This window comes from Podarcis cretensis, assembly GCF_951804945.1.
Source record: "Podarcis cretensis genome assembly, chromosome: 17".
NCBI lineage: Eukaryota > Metazoa > Chordata > Lepidosauria > Squamata > Lacertidae > Podarcis > Podarcis cretensis.
This window is the reverse complement of record NC_137187.1, coordinates 38,911,386-38,929,609: the sequence shown is the minus strand read 5'-3', so window position 1 is coordinate 38,929,609 and position 18,224 is coordinate 38,911,386. Positions and strand designations below refer to the sequence as shown.

Genomic DNA, 18,224 nt, shown 5'->3' with positions numbered 1-18,224 from the left:
CTGCAGGAGGAGCGCAACGTCCGAGAAGACCGGAAGGCGGCGGGCGCGGCGACACCCAACCTCTTTTACGTCATATGAAACTCTATGATGCAAAGGCTCACGTGCCCAGGAGTGATTAACCATAGAGTGGAGGTGGGGTAGAGCGGGAATAAGGGAGACTGGGGGTCGCGGGGGCCGCAGCCTGAGAGACTTTAGTAAGATGCTTAGAAAGCGGAGGTAATTTTATTTTCATTTTCATTTTCGCTATTTTAACTTGTGTATGTTTTAAAGTAGGGTTGTGAGGCCCCCCCCGATTCTGTTGTTTTATCTTTTTGTAAACCGCTTTGAGGGTTTTTGATGTGTGTAAATTTTATGTAATTAATTAGTTGATTAATTGATTTCAGATTGTAGATCGCGGCTCTTAAAATCTGCCAAGCGCGGGGCGAAATCGGTAGAAATGGAGCCAATATAAAAGGCCGAAATCCAGGCGGACTCGAAGCTTTCCTTCGTTGAAGTGCTTTGAAATATAAATAAATACAGTAGTTGTGCCGCCAGGGCCTTGCAGAGCCAGGCAGAGGCCCGAGCCAAGTAGATCATGTGCCCCCCCCCCTTTTTTCCCCTGGGGATAACTGAAGTCTTATAAATAAGTAAGTATATAAATAATTTCCCCAAAAGTTATGCTGGCAAATAATTTTATTTCAAGGCTTGAACCGTATCTGCATAGAAAGACAAAATGGAAAATATAGATAAATATGCTGACCGAGGCCCCCTTTGCAATCGGAGGCCCGGGCCAAGTGGCCCATATGGCCACCCCTCTGTCTGGGCCTGTGTGCCGCCTCTCAAAGAAAGCACAAAAGAAGCTAGAAAATGTCACTGTGTCTCTCTCTCTCTCTCTAGGCAGGCTCACTCAGAGGTGCCAACTTCCTGGGGCCCTGGAAGCACCCATAAAATTCCCCGTGAAAGGGCTGGGGACCCACAGATTTCAGTGCCAGGACCATGGGCGCTGCGGGGAACCCACAGTCGTAGGGCCAAGCTGACACTCCTTTACATCAGTAGGTTGGTCCCGGCTTTCTTTCCTCTGCTATGGACAGAGCAAAATGTTGAGTTTTGTTTTTTTCCCTTCCAAAAAACAAAAAAATACAAAGGGGCCCCTGACACACACACCAGAGCACATTCAGTGCACTTGCATACAAAACTGGTGGTTCTAATTTGTGAAAGCATATCATATCTATAATTTTGCCTTTACAAGCCGTCTGCTCTTTTTGCTGGCCAGGCAGGTGCTTCTTTTTAAAGTTTTCATGCATGAGTCCCATCAGGGAAAAAGGCAAGAAAATAAATAAATAAATAAATAAATAAATAACAACTTTAGCGTTGTCAGCAGGCTATTGTACTCATAGCCTGCCTGCGGACTTCCCATAGGCATGAATATAGTGGCTGTCGGAAACAGAATGTTGTGTTAGATAAGGCATTAGCATGATCCGGTAAGGCTTTTTTATTACTGCATTGCAGGGGGTTATACTAGATGACTCTTGCGGTCCCTGCCAACTCTACAGTTCTATTATTCTCATGCTGTTATCATCCATCCCAACCCCTCTTACTTACCTTTTTCATAAACCAAAAGGTACTACAGTGGTAACTCGGAAGTCCAACGGAATCCCTTCCAGAAGTCCGTTCGACTTCCAGAACGTTCAGAAACCAAGGCATGGCTTCTGATTGGCTGCAGGAAGCCACGTCAGACATTCAGGTTCCAAAGAACATTCGCAAACCGGAACACTTACTTCCAGGTTTGTGGTGTTCGGGAGCAAAAACGTTCAACTTGCAAGGCGTTCAGGTTCCAAAGTACACCTGTAATCTATATAGCCTTTCTTCATGGGGAAGTGTTCCATTCTGATAAATTGGGCTGCCTTTTTCTCTGTAAAACCTTTTCTTCTGAACAATCAAAGATGAAGCAGGCTCCTCTAGCAAGTGATACAACTTTTGGGGTGCGAACAGGCATGGTTATTTCAAAACACCTGAACAAAATGGGAACATAACTCAGCCCTGCTTTAAAAGTTTGCTTTGTTTCCTAAGCCCCTTCTGCTCTTGCCCCTTCACTCTGAGTGTGCTAATTGCACTGGAAATATGGGCGGCATGGAACACTTGGCAATATTGTTATATCTCTCCAGTAACATTAAGACACTGGTTAGCAGAGAAACCAGATCACAGATCCAGAACAGGATACAGGTAACCAGAACAACTTGGTCTGTGAAGACTGGAGCAATTACTAGGAACATACCTTTGTCGATGTTAGTGGTTTCATTTTCTGGGTATGTCTCCTGTTCATAATTTTGGACACTGTCACATAAATATTCCACTTTCCATTTTGGTTTCCACCAAAGCCATCATTGGTGGGAACCTGATTTTTGTTTTGTAAAGCAGATGTTTGTGTGATAATTTGTATGCAGGAATTTGTAATAGCTCTAAGTGAATCTGTAATATTACTAATTGATTTGTTTTGTCAGGTGATTTGTTACATACATTATTTATAGCCAATTGCTGTTAGACTGGCAATGTGAGCTGGTTTTGTATTTTATATATTGTACAGTGGACGCTCAGGTTGCAAACGTGATCCGTGTAGGAAGCACCTCCGCAACGCCGCATCTGCGCATTCACGGGTTGCAATTTGGCCCTTATGCGCAAGCGCCAAAATCTGGAAGTAACCCGTTCCGGTACAACCGGGTTCAGCGTGGTGCGCATCTTGAAACCGCACAACCCGAAGCATCTGTAAACCGAGGTATGACTGTATATTATATATTTCCCTTGGTCAGTGTGCCATTCTGGAAATAAGTATCTTACCTTTGGCTTCAGTCGAGAGAACACTAATTATGGAACAGGACAACCACACTTAAATTGCCCTAATTCTTTCCTTTTGGATTGGGTCATGTAAACACAGTATTTCTTTATAAAAATAAAACTTCTAATATATAATCATAGAATTGTAGAGTTGAAAGGAATTCCAAGGGTCATGTAGTTCAATATAGGAATCTCAGCTAGGTCATCCATGACAGATGGCCATCCAACCTCTGCTTAAAACCCTCCAAGGAAGGGGAGCTCACAGCCTCCTGAGGGAGATTGTTCCACTGTCAAACAGCTCTTACTGTTAGGAAGTTCTTACTGATGTTTAGACATAATCTCCTTTCTTCTAACTTGAAGCCATTGATTTGAGTCCTAGCCTCTGGAGCTGGAGGAATAAAAGCTTGCTCCATCTTCCATGGGACACCACATTAAACATTTGAAGATGGCTATCATATTCTTTTCAATCTCCTCTTTTCCAGGCTAAACATTCCCAACTCTCTCAACCATTCCTCATAAGGCTTGGTTTCCAGACCCTTTATTATCTTGGTTGCCCTCCTCTCCACATGTTTCAGCTTATCAATATCCAATCCAATCCAAATAACTTTATTGTACTAGTCACTGGCCATGCCATGCCAAATCTGAATAAAAAATAAATACAAGCAAAAGGGGTGTTGCGCCACAAATAATGGTCTCTATTTATATCTCTGCATCTACCTGTGTATCCTTAAATTGTAGTACCTGGAACTGCACACAGTACTCCAGGTGTGGGCTGATCAAGGCAGCATAGAGTGCTATTTTGATTTCCCTTGACACTATACTTCTATTGATGTAGAAGATATTTTTGCTGCTGCATCAGACTATTGACTCATATTAAGCTTGTGGTCTACTAAGGCCCCCAGATCCCTTTCACATGTACTACTGGCCATCCAAGAGTCCCCCATCCTATATTTGTGCATCTGGTTCTTCTTGCCTAAGTGCACAACCTTACATTTGTCCCTATTGAAATTCATTTTGTTACTTTGGGCCCAGTTCTCCAATCTGGTAAAGTAATCTCAAATCCCAATTCTGTCTTCAGTGGTATTAGGTACCCCTCCCACTTTGGTGTCATCTGCAAATCTGATAAGCACCCCCCCTGTACCTTCATCCAATTCATTTATGTTTTAGTTTTTCTGTTGGGCTGAGCAAACATACACAAATCACAAACTGGAAGGATAGATGCTGCAGGCACACCCCAGTGACAGCCTTCTGCCCCATTGCACACACAACACCAACTTATATCATATGTGGTGGACCTGTCCCCAAATTTTAAAAAAATGGGACATGGTCTATGAAGAATTAAAGAAAATGCTCAGACAAACATTTTCCAAAAGACCAGAGGCCTTCTAACCGGACATAATGACAATAAACATCTCAAGAAAAAGCAAGAGAGCATTTCTTTATGCAACAACTGCGACTAGAGCAGGGGTAGTCAACCTTTTATACCTTCCGCCCACTAATGCATCTTACTTGATGGTAAAATTTCCTTACCGCCCACCAGTGCTCAATGGAAGGAGGATTCAGCTTGTGCCGTAGAACCCCCTACCACCCACCCAAAATCCTGAAATGCCGACTAGTGGGTGGTAGGGACCAGATTGACAACCCCTGGGCTAGAGTGTTAATTGTCAAGTACCATACTGGAAACGGGATTTGATTCCAACTAAGGAAGAATGGCAGAAGAAAGTGTTGTGAGTATATCGAACTAGCCAACATGACAGAAGCAATAAGAAATCACTCGAGCTTAAGGATCAAAAAAGAATGGGATTGTTTTAAAAATTATATGTTTAAACATGGTTCCCAGATCAAAACTTGGATGTGCTTAGAGTAAATTTCACAAAATCACAAAATATTTAGAGGAGTTATAGATAAAGAGAAGGTTGGTAGGATTTTGACACAGTACAAAAGAAAATGAAATAGAGAAGAAGAAGTTGTTAAGAGGTAGAGGGAAGTCAGTAATTATTATTTAGAGTATGCAAATATGTGTAGAAGAATAAAGTAGAAGATGTCTGTCAATGTAAAGAAAAATTTGATGTGTACCTGGAATTTTAAATTGCAATAAAAATCATTTTGTAAAAAACAAAAAATCAAACCCTCCCAAGAGTCCAGTGGAACAGGCAGCAGTAACCCAGTTGCTACAGGGGCAGGTGTTCAAGTTATAGCACACACTGCACACAAGCAGCATTTCTGAGTACCAGACTGAAACAGAAGGAAGGAGAGATGATAGGTACATAGGAAGCTGCCTTATACTGAGACTGCACACACCCCATACATTTAAAGCGTATTTAAATCACATGGCTTCCTCTGAAGAATCCTGGGGACAGTAATGTGCCCCTCCCAGAGCTACAGTTCCCAGCACCATTATAGTTCCAGGATTCTTGGGGAAAGCCATGTAATATAAATGTACTTCAAAAGTATGACGTGTTTGCAGCTTCAGTATAAGGCAGCTTCCTATGACCTTCCTTTCTTCATACTGGACTTTTCAAATTGCCATTGCCAATTATACTGCCATGTTCTAGAAAATACTTTGCTGTCAGCATGGCATCAGCAGTTTTGAGAAGTTTACAATTTAAACAGCCCCACTGGTTGTTCTGCTAGAAAAAACAATATCATCCATTAGACTGGGCTTGGGATTTATGCAAATAAAATGTTTCCTACGCCCTCCTTTATATGTTGTAGTTTTCCATTGGTTGGTCATCAAAGGCCCACTAAGGCCCACACTTCCTTTTGTGCCATGTTTCCATGGATTGCCATTTGGTCTGATTCAGCAGTGAAATGCTGGTTTTCCTGGGGAAAGCGCCAGGGGAAAACCCTGCTCAGACGCAGAGCTGGAAAGCCCAGACCTGTGTCTGGAAAGTGCAGAGCAAAAGTAAGTGTAGATGAGCCCTAAGTGAGCTTCATGGCAGTGTGAGGATTTGAATTGACATTGCAGCAGTTCAAGCCTATTCTGTCTACCATGGCCAGCTAATTAACATATGGATTGAACAACAGGAAGGTAACAGCACTGGGATCTGAGGCAGGTAAAATCTTATTACCACAATTAGCCATGTCCCTTGGGATATTGCTACAGCTGTCTGCCAGAAAGGCACAGCCAGGTAGTACTTCAGAAAGATATCTGCAGAGGGGTGAAACCTGGGCTGGAACAAAAGATACTGGAATCTGAAACACAAAGTTTTTCAGTCACAGACATTGTAGCATATTGATCAGCTAATTAACCCATCTATTGTGATTAAAAAACAAACATCTCTGATCCGATTCAATTCACAAGTGAATCAGTCAAGGCAGTTTCAACATCAACAAATAGCATTGCACATAAATACCTGTGCCAGAGGAATAGAGTTTTAAAACTGAGATTTGAAATACCTACAGGGTCGCCAACTTGGCCCCTCCCAGTACTCCTCTATAACCACCCAGGCCTTCTCTGGAGCCCAGTGTCCACCTACCCTATCCCTGCTGAAATTAACCTTGAAACAATCACTTCATTGTAGTCAATAGAATAGAAAGTTGCCTTCTACTGAGTCAGACCCTTGGTACATCTAGCTCAGTACTGTTCACACTGACTGGCAGCTGCTCTCCAGGATTCCAGGTAGGGTTATTTCCCAGCTATACCTGGAGATGCCAGTGGGGACTGAACTTGGGAAAGCAGGTGCTCTACCACTGAGCTATGGCCCTTCCCCAATAGGTTGCCCACAACAGTTTCTCCACTTTGCAAATATGTCCACATGCGCCAAAAGCTTGGCAACCTCTGTAGAGACTGATATTTAACCAGTTTCACATCTTAGTGAAGAGTGTCCCCCCCCCCTTTGTATTTTTTTCATGTTAGGAGATGCTTGTAGTGGCCAGACAGGGACAGTGTTTTCATTCTTTCAGAAATAAAGCCAGTCTGGTCCTTGAGAATCTCATTGTATTCCATCTGTTAATGCTGCTGATATTGCGGAATCATCTTCCACTGTTGTGGCATATATGTCTCTAGTTACAGAGGGAGAAGGTGTTTTTTCTTCTGTAAACTGAAGGTAATTACGGAGTGTGATCTTATCTCATGGAAATTTCCTGTCTACAGTGCCACTGCAGGCGTGTGCAGGCGCGCACAGGTGTGCAGACCGGATTGCATTCCACCTGCCCTGTCAAGTTAGATTAACCTTGCCCTCAAATTAGTTCTCTTCATTCCTTTCCACTTATCAGTTTCTCTTTCCTTTTTTTTGCCTCTGACCTGACTCAAAGGATAATAATATATAGGTATTTGTGGATAATTTATCTGTGTGCATCTTGGGAGCAGGTGCTGAATAGCCTGTATTTTTGGATTCAATATCTTAGGCAAAGCAACAGAAGAAAAAGAAATGCCAGACTTAGACATGTTATGATTGCATTTCTTAGTTTTAAAAACTAGTGGAGGCATTGCCACAATATAACGTCCAATCCAATTGCCTGGGCTGGCAATACCACTCCAAAGAACATCTGAGGTAAAGCTCCACCACCTTGAAGTCCGGTTCTCAGAAATGAGCATTACGGTTCTATAACTTCCCCCAAAGAAAAGCTTGATGGGGGTTCTTGCAACTTTTACAAATGCATAATAAATGTATTTGCACAAAATGTTTATATTTTTGCTTTCGTTTATTAAAAAATCAGAGCTCAGCAGTAGTTGGCTGGGGATTGAGAAAGACCATCAAAGCTCTATGCATGTGAGGAGTACAAGATGAAGAGATTTGTAGAACTATTCTAAAACTATGAGCCACTCCCCCCCAATCTATCAACCATCCACTGGTCATCATCTGATTATGGGATATTCCACATTCTTCAAGATTTTAGGAGTGGGTGTAGAATATGGGGAGAGAAGCAAGAGTTTTTAATGTGGGCATGCTTATCTTCAGATAAACAAGTCTTATTTCAATAAGCGCCCACAAATTCCATGTTGGTAACATGCTAAGTCACCAACACTTGCTCCACTCACTGACTCACTCCTTACACAAATGATTCTTTGGCATAGGGGTGAGGTACGTCTTATCAGGGACCATTAACCTACAGAAGAAAAATCAATGAGGAGCTTTGATTCCCCACCCCCATGGGTCAGTGGCCAGAGGGACACATTTGAAAACATGAATCAGGTTGGCTGTCAGCCAGTCTGATCAGTACCTTCAGTCAGCTCACCTCATTTAAGAGGCTGTCCAGTGCTCTGAAAGTGCAAACTGGGCCCCCTAACACCCAGACTGGGCTGCATGTAAAGGAATCCTGAGAACTGCAGCTTGTTAAGATGCTTTGTGAAGGGTAAACTGCAGTTACCAGGATTTGGCGTGTGGGGGCTTTGAATGTATGGTGTGTACACAGCCCTGACCTGCGCTTTCAAAAGTATTCCTCCTGAAATGAGTTGGGCAATATCTTGCCTGAGAAGAACTCCTCACCTTTGTAGCTCCCCTGTGTTTTTGGCAGGAGCCTCTTATGCCCTTCAGCCATTTACTCCCAATTGCTAATCTACACATTTTATTTATTTGTAGAAACAGATGCTGATATGGAATTAATAATAATATACTTATATGGAACCACTGTTTTTGTGTTAACATAGTCACAGAAACTCCTAAGCCAAACTGACAAATTTCAACCTGCTCCTTTGAATGGCTATCTACACATCACAACCACTAACGCTGTGGGAACTAAGAAAGATATCAAAGGGGGGAAATGAGCAAAAAGTCCTCATAAAATCTCCCCAAATACTTTTATTCCAACACATGAGTGTCCCCCATCTTGCCTTTCAAGCCCTATCTCATACTCCCTTCATGGGAAGTAGAGGAGTTTAGAGGATATGGGATTTTTCTTTTATCAGCAGGGGTGGGGAAATATTAGTCAACCACTTCTACTTAGCAAAGCACAATATGGCAGTCCTGCTAGTTCTGCCCCTTCAACGGCCTACCTTTGGGTACACTTGGCACTCTGGGTGGGCTCTACCAAGTGGCCTTCATGCCAACACTTTTTTCTTTTTAATCTGTGAAGCCTATGTTAATAAAGACATTGTCCAGAAGCTCTTAGGTGAGCAGGTTCCAGCTCTGCTACCCAACGGGGCTGCTGAGTGGAGGTGTTGGTAAAATTAATGCAGACATCCTGGAAGAGCAGCTCTATCTGGGCTGACATGGGATATGCAAGGAGGAGAGAAAAACACGACACCTGACCACAAAGAAGTTATTTCGAGTGTGGAAAGTAACCGTCCTCCAACATCCACTTCTAAGTAATGGAAATAGCCCAGCAAATCGACAAAGATAATGCCCAGCAATGGATTAAAGGATACAGGAGCTCTACGACGACTGAATTTGAATTCTATACATCTGATGCCCTTAGGCAACCCTCATCCTCAGATGCGGAACAGTTATGAACGTCCTGCTAATCCCACAATTTTCATTAGTTGAAACCCCACCCCCACCCCGACCATTTCCAGAATGCATCTATGATACCACTTCTCTTTTTCATTTAACTTCCTCTTCAAAGCTAGATTACAACTTCCATCACGCACACCCCGACCATTACCCAAGAGCTTTGCTGGCAGGCCAACGTCAAAACTTACAATGTAATCCTATGCATGTTTACTCAGAAACAATTCCCACTGAATTTCAATGAGACCTACTCCCTAGTGCGGGTAGGATTGCAAGCATTAGCCAGTACTCATCCTTACTGCCCTATCAAACAATGAAACAAACCGTTCCATGAAGACTTTTGGAGCAGAACATACCTCTCCCCACCAAGACTAGAACAGAACAGGCATCTCCTTATCTCTCCTGAATACTTAAAACACATGAGGGGCTCCCAGTTTAGGTGTGTGTGTGTCCTACTTTACTCCATTCTCTGTCTGATTGTTAATCCATCTCCAGCGCTGTCCACCCAACCAAGCAGTGCAGGGGAGGGTGAGGGGGGTGATGAAAGGGAAAGTGGTCCATAAAATGGATTTGGGGCCATAGTTGAAAAAGTAGATTGAACTCTTTAAGCTGACGGGTGAGAAGGGCAATTTAGTAGTAGCAAAGTCACTGTTTCCCTCTGGCACAGGATCAAATACCTTTAATTGAGACACCCAACCGCAGCAAACGATCATTGCCCTCAGAACAAACTGTGCTAGACGAGAGGACTGGGCACAAATGTCACCACACTCCACCATGTCCCCTGTAGTATGCCAGGCACAGCCAGCCTGGAAATAGTGAAAGGCAAGCAGACTGTGATCTATACTCAGCAGGCATTCTACATGAGTAGTGCGAGCTGAAGTTGAACTAGCTCAGAGGTGGCCAACGTGTGGTTTTCCCACTGTTGGACTTTAGCTCCCTTCACCCCTGACCACTGGCCATGCTGGAGCCGGAGGCCAACAGGTTAGTGCCTGCTGGACTAGGAGGATACTGAATGTTGACGCAGCAGAGCTGGCTCTTCACAGGTCAGAGGTAGAGTTCCTTTTGTTCAGACTGCTGAGCGACAGCATGGTCTGCATATACAATTCCTCACTGCCTCCATTTAACAAACTTGTTTAACGGTGCAAAAACATTAATAAGAAATTTGTTTACCAGAGGCAACAGTAGAGAGGATGCATATATATTCTTACACACACTTATGCTCACACAGTGAGGGAGACTACAATGCCCCTCTCATATTCCCTGTAATTCTCTGAAGAAAACTATCACCCAACTCCAAACTTTTTTTTACTTCATTATATAAAAAGCAAAGGTAGCCATCTCAGTCTATAAGAAAATAATAATAATCCAAAATCCACAGTTGGGCAACACCTTTATTAGGTCCTACAAGTGACATTTTGGTTGGCCGTAATAAAAGGCATCGCACAAGTGTGGATTTTGGAGTTTTTATTTGTTTCTGACATTTTCACCCAAGCCTTCAAGCACATTTCAGGGGCGCTAGCTTTTTTAAAAAATGTGAAAAAATCCTCCTAGGCTGCCTCCACATCTGCCCATCACTCCACAAAGCCCCATTTCTGCAGCTCCTGGAAGGAAATAAGAAGAAAGACAGCCACACAGAACATATTATCTCTTTCGTTTTATTCAAACCCTGTATCCCTGGTGAATGGGAGAGAAGAAATGGGTCAGTTCCACCCCCCATCTTCCACCTCACAGTCAGTACAGCTCTAGCTCTAAGCTCCAGAGGCACCACTCGCTGTGTAGAAAAACAAGTAGACAAGAAAAAAGAAAACAAAAAGGACAGATGATGTGGATTCCTAACACACAAGCAGTGTGCTTCTCACTTCAAAGGGCCCCTTTGGTACCCAAGCCACCCCTTGAAAGGTTGAGAGGCTGAGGCCTTGGAATCCACACCCCAGGGATGGGGGAAAGCACCCCAAGACCAGCTTCTAAGGCCTATGGTATCAGTCTCTTCTTGCCGGCCACAGCCAATGTTTTGACATCTTTGGTATCTGCCTCCCCTCACCCAGGAGCACTCAGGAGCCAGCAGAACAGAGTCTGTTGTATGCCAGGTTCCCCAAAACCAGCAACAACATCTCTGAAGTGCTGCTCAGGGCCACGATGAAAGGAGCCTGTGAGGCAAAGTCAGCCTGGGCCCGCTGGAAGGAGAGCTGCAGCACAGCCAGAGCCAGCAGGCTGTTCTGTACCCCAACCTCAATACTAACCGTCCGGCGCTGTGGCCCAGGCAGCGCTAAGCACCAAGCTAGCAAGTAGCCCAACAGCAGGCCAAAGAGGGGCACAGTGACGCCCGCCAGCACAATTGGGGCCTGCACATTCGCCAGGATAAAGGCGCCCATGTGGTACGCCATGAAGAGGCCTCCTATAATGAGGGTGAAGCTGAACGGCTTGATCAGGAGCAGCAGGAGGCGGGCGAGGCGAGGCAGCTTGCACTTGACCAACATGCCAGCGGAGATGGGCACAGCGATGAAGAGCAGGGTGATGAAGATCTTGAGGAAGGGGACGTGGAGAGTCTCGTGGGCACCCAGCAACCAGCCATAGAATGTCGAGGACAGCGGCATCAGCCCCGTGGCTGCAATTGTGGACAGGAGGGTCATAGAGATGGCCACGGTGACGTCGCCACCCAGCAGAAGACTGTACAGGTAGCCACCGCCACCGCCAGGTGAAGAGCAAGAAATGACCAGTCCCAAGGCCAGCGGCTTAGGCAAGGAGAAGGCCACGGACATGAGGTAGCCATACAGCGGCATGACCACAAACTGGCCTAGTATGCCTAGCATGACCGGGTGGGGTTGGCGCACCAGGTTCCACAGAACCTCCACCTCCACCTTGCAGCCAAATGCACATTTGTTGAGGAAGATGAGAGGCAGGAGAGCATAGAGGATGGGGTTCTCAGAGAAGTGGCCCAGCCCCGACGATGCCACCGGCTCTGGAGCACTGACACGGATCTGGAAATCGGCTTTCTCGATAAGTCGGTTCTGCTCCAGCAGCTGCAGCTGCAGAGGAGCTAGGCCAGCTAAGCTGGACTGAAACCCAACCATAAAACCTCCTCCCCAGGAAGCGCTGACGTTCTCAACGGCAACAATGGTAGGTTCCAGAGATTCCGCGCTCAGCCAAGCGTTGGGCCCTGAATAGCGGCAGGAAACCAGCAAGACACCACGGCTGTGTGCAGGGAAGTCAAATTCCAACGCTGTCCCGTCCCCCACACTAAGGTAAGGGCTGTCAGCAGTCGCTCCCTGAGCCCAACCAGCCACCAGCAGGTGGAGAAAGAAGAGGGCTGCCCCACCCATGGCGCAGCTGGCTGGCAAAGTCATGTAAAGGACTCATTCCATGCAGAACTTCTTTCCCTCTCCAGCATGGACAAAACATGGATTCACTGGGCAGGGGTCATTCTCCTTTTGGGCTCAGGTCCAAGGGCACCCTCTGCTGATGGCGCAGAAGCATCCAACCTAATCAGGGAGTGGATAGGGAGGCAGAGTGTTCAAGCACAGTGCACAGTGTTCACCTACAAGGAAATAAACATTGGATAATTCTTAGAGGCACACACACCATGACCAAGTAAACCACTTCATTTGATCTCCTACCAGGGGTCAGCAAACTTTTTCAGCTGTCCCTCAGACCTTGTGGGGGGCCGGACTACATATATATATATATAATTAAAAAGAACAAAGTCCTATGCCCCACAAATAACCCAGAGATGCATTTTAAATAAAAGGACACATTCTACTGTAAAAAACACCAGGCAGGTCCCACAAATAACCCAGAGATGCATTTTAAATAAAAGGACACATTCTACTCATGTAAAAACACGCTGGCTCCTGGACCGTCCGCGGGCCAGATTTAGAAGGTGATTATGCCGGATCTGGCCACCGGGCCTTAGTTTGCCTACCCATGTCCTAACCCAAGGAAGGATATTCTGGGCCCATAACAATGTGACACCCTCCAGACGTTGCTGCACTCCAACTACCATCAGCCCCGGCCAACGGCCAGTGAGTTTAGCCACCCTTGGCCTAGAGCATCCCAGGTGAGGGTTGTCATAATACAAACTGTAGAACCCTCTAATCTTTAACAGTCTTGCAGCCACAGATCCTCCTGTTCCACTGTTCCCTCCCTTCCCAACAACTGGAACAAGGAGGGCTCTCATTCATTTGACCCTAAGGCAGGAAGGGTCACAGAGTGGGTGCTGAGACAATGAGCATGGCCAGGAACCCCCATCTGGGTGCAATGTCACAGGCTGGCTTGAATACGGGAGGGTGGATGACATAATCAGGATTATGAGAGGGGCAGAGGGATTGCCAGAGTGCTCCCAGCCTATGCAACCCTTTGCTCAACAGAGCTAATCCAACAAAAAGGCAAGCTGGGCAACCCCCTGGGGCACCCAAATTCCAGGGGTGCCTGCCCCAGATAGCTAAACAATGGTATGAGGAAGAGCCTGCCTGCACTTTCAAGCTAGGCAGCACCCCCGTAACCCTCAGACCTTCATTGGCTGCCCTGTGTAAAGGTAAAGACGGGCATAACAATCAGTGTGTCAACATTTCAACTTGCCTAGGGCAGCAATAATACACGGGGGGCAGCCCCACATTTATCTTTTAAAAACCTGACAAGGAAGTACGTTTCCCCTTAACCTCCCTTTTAAATTCAGCAGATAGTTTTAAAAAGAGAGAACCTTGCCACTTCCCCTGTGCAGAGAAAGACTAAACAATGATTTCCCCTGCCTTTCCATCTCAGGATTGTTTTAAATAGCACCAGGCTTGCCATAAATGCACTTGCTCTAGGTGTGTTCCATTTGTTATGTCTTGACCTCCTACAATTTCCCTTTATATCTGAGGAGTGCGTGTTTAAGCTGCTCTGCCCAGGCCTGAAGTGTTTCTAACTCCTCAAACATTTTTAAAGCCCACGAGGGCAAAGTGTTTCCCACGGGAATTGGCCCACCACCCATTGAACTCCCGCACTCAGTCAGTGGCCCCTTGGGAAGAGGAAGGGCGCGCGCGTGAGCAGAAGGGAGAGGAAGGGGAGCAGGAGGCGCAGGGCACCAGCAGCCCCCCCACTTTGCTCTCCTGCTTCCCCTGCAGCTCAGCTGAGTCACTTCTCTCTCCGAGCCATAAACACCTGTTGGGAAAGAGCCCGCTGGCCACAAAACTTGCTTTCTCTCTCTTGCCCCTTTTTTCTTAGGCAAGAGGAAAAGCTCGCCGCCCTCTCGCAACACTTTCCTCCAAACCGATTCCACTTTCCCTGAAAGGGAGGCGGCCCGTCCCTTCACCCCCCCCCACCCAGTGCGTCCTCTTATCTCTCTCCCTCCAAAAAACCCGCTACAAGAGTCTTACCAAAGAAAGAGCCCCCCAAAGTCTGCAACGATCCAGCAAGAGCCTTGGGCAGCTGCCCCCCCTCCCGATTCTCTCCCCAGCCGTCCATTAAACAAGTCCTCTGCAAAGGAGCGCTCAGGGAAGCCGCGATCCTCAGCCCGAAAATCTGCCCTGGTCTGACCCCTCCGCCTCTATCGCGCTCCCACCGCCTCACCTGGTGCCGCCGCCGCCGCCGCCGCCGCCCCAGAGCTGAACTCCGCCGCTGGATTTGCTTGCGCTCTCCTCCTTCCTTCCTTCTTCCTTCCTTCCTTCCTCTCCGACTCCGCCCCCCGGGGGTGGCGGCGCATCACAATCATAGCCACGCCCACAGCAACTAAATGCGAATTCATGGCAGGATCAACCCGGGAGTTTAGCAGGGCATGCTGGGATTTGTAGTCTCCCCCCGCAAAAACCATAAATAAATGCTATTTAGGTGCAGAGAACAACAGGAAAAACACTTCGGATCTGGTATAAGCCAGAAGAATTCCCTGCCATGCGCTGGTTGGCTGGCTTGTGTGTGTTTTTAAATCTCAGAGAGCAGCAGGAGGCATTAAGCTCGCTCTGTGCCTCGATAAATAGGATCATAGGGGCACTCTGGGTTCTGATTGGAGGAAGTGGACAACCACGTCTGTCCTAAATGGGAGATTAATAGTTACATTCTGCTCCGTTTAGCAAAAACCCTTTGCCTGGTTGGCTGGGTCAGAAACTCGCTGAGCGCTGATTGGAAGACACGGATGCACTCCACCGCTAACTATCTCAATGGGATTAGGCGGTGATGTGATGGAAAGGATTATGCTCATCCTTTTATTCGATTGGGCAATTTAAAGGCCTTCTATCCTCGGATTGATGGGATTGGGAGGCTTTTTGCTCTGCTGGGATTACGGATTCACTTGTATCAATTAAATGCATTTAGTTAGAGTATTTCCTGTGCTCAAGCAGAGGCTTTGGGATTATTATTTTTATTCAGGGATGATGAGAGGGAGGACTTTAATCATTGTTCCCCTTGTGCAATGTTGTGGGGAAGATAGAAATGCAAGGAAGAAAACCAAAAAGCAAGCAGAGTCCTCCCAGTGCCATTTCCTGTCAGGTCAGTAACAATATGGCACCAGGGGATGTGCTAAGCAGAGGTTGATAGAAGATAATGGATGGAACTTAATATTTAGGATCTGGGATAGCTCAGTTGGTAGAACATGAAACTCTTAATCTTAGGGTTTGGGGTTTGCGCCCCACAGTCGGCAAAAAGATGCCTGCATTGCAGGGGGCTGGAGTAGATGGTCCTGGAGCTCCCTTCCAACTCTATGATTCTCTGTGATTTATATACCACTTCAGATTGTTCAAAGCACTTTACTCATCATGTATTTTGCAATACTGTATGTATTTACCTGGGCGTTATCCCTATTTTACTAAACAGGGCTTGCTTCTAAATATATATGAAACATAGCTGTCAACGTTTCCCCTTTTTTAAGGGAAATTCCCTTCTTCTGAATAGGATTCCTCGTAAGAAAAGGGAAAAGTTGACAGCTATGATATGAAATAGGATTGTACTAACAAAATAAAAGAAAAAAATTCCTTCCAGTAGCACCTTAAAGACCAACTAAGTTAGTTCTAGGTATGAGCTTTCGTGTGCATGCACACTTCTTCAGATACACTGAAACAGAAGTCACCAGACCCTTCTATATAGTGAGAAGGTGGGGAGGGGTATTACTCAGAAGGGTGGTGGGAATGGGTGATTGGCAGATAGCTGTGATGAGCCTGTTGACGACTCTTAACGACTGCAATAGGTCTTGTACTACACAAGACTGTATCATTTGAACTTGCTAAATTATGTAACTCCAAACCACCACGTTAAAGTGGAACAAATGGCATTTGATAACAATGGAGGTTTTTTCAAAACACATGGTTTACCTGTGTTTGTTTCTTTTTTTTTAACATCTGTAGGGATTATGATTGGGACTGCAATCATAATTTTCCTCTTTGTTTTATAGTCCCATCTCAAGATATTTCCCTCCTGCTTTGTAGTCCCATAACCTATTAAAAGCTCCTATGATTAGGCCTTCGAAAGATGTAACAAGTATACCAATTTAACCACCTTAATGACTGGCAAGCTTGATTGCTGCAATTCTAGTCTTTGTGCATCTGAGTACCAGTCACTGGGAAAGAACAGCAGGAGAGGGTGATTGCCCTCATCCCCTTGTTATAGGACTGGGGGGAGTGGTGGTCTGGATATCATCTGTGAGCAGAGGCATACCTAGGCTCCCTTGTGTCCTTGGCAAGGAACTGCATTGGTACACACACACACACACACACACACACAGAGAGAGAGAGAGAGAGAGAGAGAGAGAGAGAGAGAGAGTCATGTGCACCTTTGGCAAGATGTTTTGGTGTGGAGAGGTGTGATTTTTTGCACCCTTTCCTGGGTGGGGGCCAACCTAGCGGACCCCTAGGTACGACCCTGTCTGTAGATTCCCTCCAAGCCTGTATATCTGTAAAATTATATTCTGAAGAAAGAAAGGCTACTGAAGTAGTCAAACCAGTCTCTTAATAGCTCTAGCCAGGCCTGTTTAGCATCTCTTTGCATGACTAAGAAGTCCAAGTGACTGATTTGCCGTAGAAACTATGACTGGAGATGCTTTCAGAAGCTGAGCAAAAAGTGGATAGGTTCCCTGCCGCTGCCCCACCCTTGAAGTGATATCATCAGTGAATGTTGGAGGAGAGGAGATCATCAGCTAGGTCAGTTTTAGCTTTTGTGGAAGTCTGGAAACTTAATGGTGGAGCATGATGTGTTTGAGTGCTAATGCTGTGAACCCTTCCATCTTATACTCAACCTGTAAAGGTAAAGGTACCCCTGACCATTAGGTCCAGTCATGGCCGACTCTGGGGTTGTGGTGTTCATCTCGCTTTACTGGCCGAGGGAGCTGGCGTACAGCTTCCGGGTCATGTGGCCAGCATGACTATGCCACTTCTGGCGAACCAGAGCAGTGCACGGAAACACCATTTACCTTCTCGCTGGAGCGGTACCTATTTATCTACTTGCACTTTGACGTGCTTTCGAACTGCTAGGTTGGCAAGAGCAGGGACCGAGCAACAGGAGCTCACCCCATTGCGGGGGTTCGAACCGCCGACCTTCTGATCGGCAAGCCCTAGGCTCTGTGGTTTAACCCACAGCACTACCCGCGTCCCACTCAACCTGTAGATGTGTGTAAATAAAACCATGTACTATAAAAGATGTGTCTCTAGCATCCTTATTTCTAAGGGTAGCACACTCAAGGTGTGTATTGGTATCCCTGAGATCTCTCACCATTCAGGAGTTTCGCTTGCATGTAAAATCCCACTTGTGGACTTCCCAAAGGCAGAGGCGTTGCTTCAGCGAGGCTAGCCAGGTTTTTTTGCCCTGGGTGAAGCCTCCAGAGGCATTCTATTGAAGCTCCCAGCCTGTGTGTGTGTGCAAATGCACATGGGGTGTTTGTGTTCCAAACAGGGTCTTTGACTCGGGTGAAATAAAGCCTAGTTTCACCCCCTGCCAAAGGCGGTCATTGTGGAGACAGGATGCCAGCTTACATAGGCCTTGGGTCTGATCTAGGTTGGTTCTTCTTATGTATTTTTTCTGCGTGGTAATGATCACTATAATTGTGAGCAAAGATGAGGGACT

At 46.0% G+C, this 18,224-nt stretch overlaps 1 protein-coding gene and 1 long non-coding RNA gene across 2 annotated transcripts; one reads left to right on the top strand and one right to left on the bottom strand.

The window, feature by feature from the left end:
- Positions 1-68: 68 nt before the first annotated feature.
- LOC307206100 lies at positions 69-7,437 on the top strand. The gene is made up of 2 exons (XR_013834274.1): positions 69-216; positions 384-7,437. It is a non-coding gene; the product is annotated as an uncharacterized lncRNA (long non-coding RNA).
- A 3,405-nt stretch (positions 7,438-10,842) lies between these two features.
- On the bottom strand, positions 10,843-14,847 carry SLC10A3 (solute carrier family 10 member 3). The gene is made up of 2 exons (XM_079958891.1): positions 14,751-14,847; positions 10,843-12,738 (listed from the first exon to the last, which is right to left on the bottom strand). Exon 2 carries the CDS (start codon positions 12,545-12,547, stop codon positions 11,255-11,257), a length of 1,293 nt encoding a protein of 430 aa, XP_079815017.1. The 5' UTR covers positions 12,548-12,738; positions 14,751-14,847; the 3' UTR covers positions 10,843-11,254.
- Positions 14,848-18,224: the final 3,377 nt, after the last annotated feature.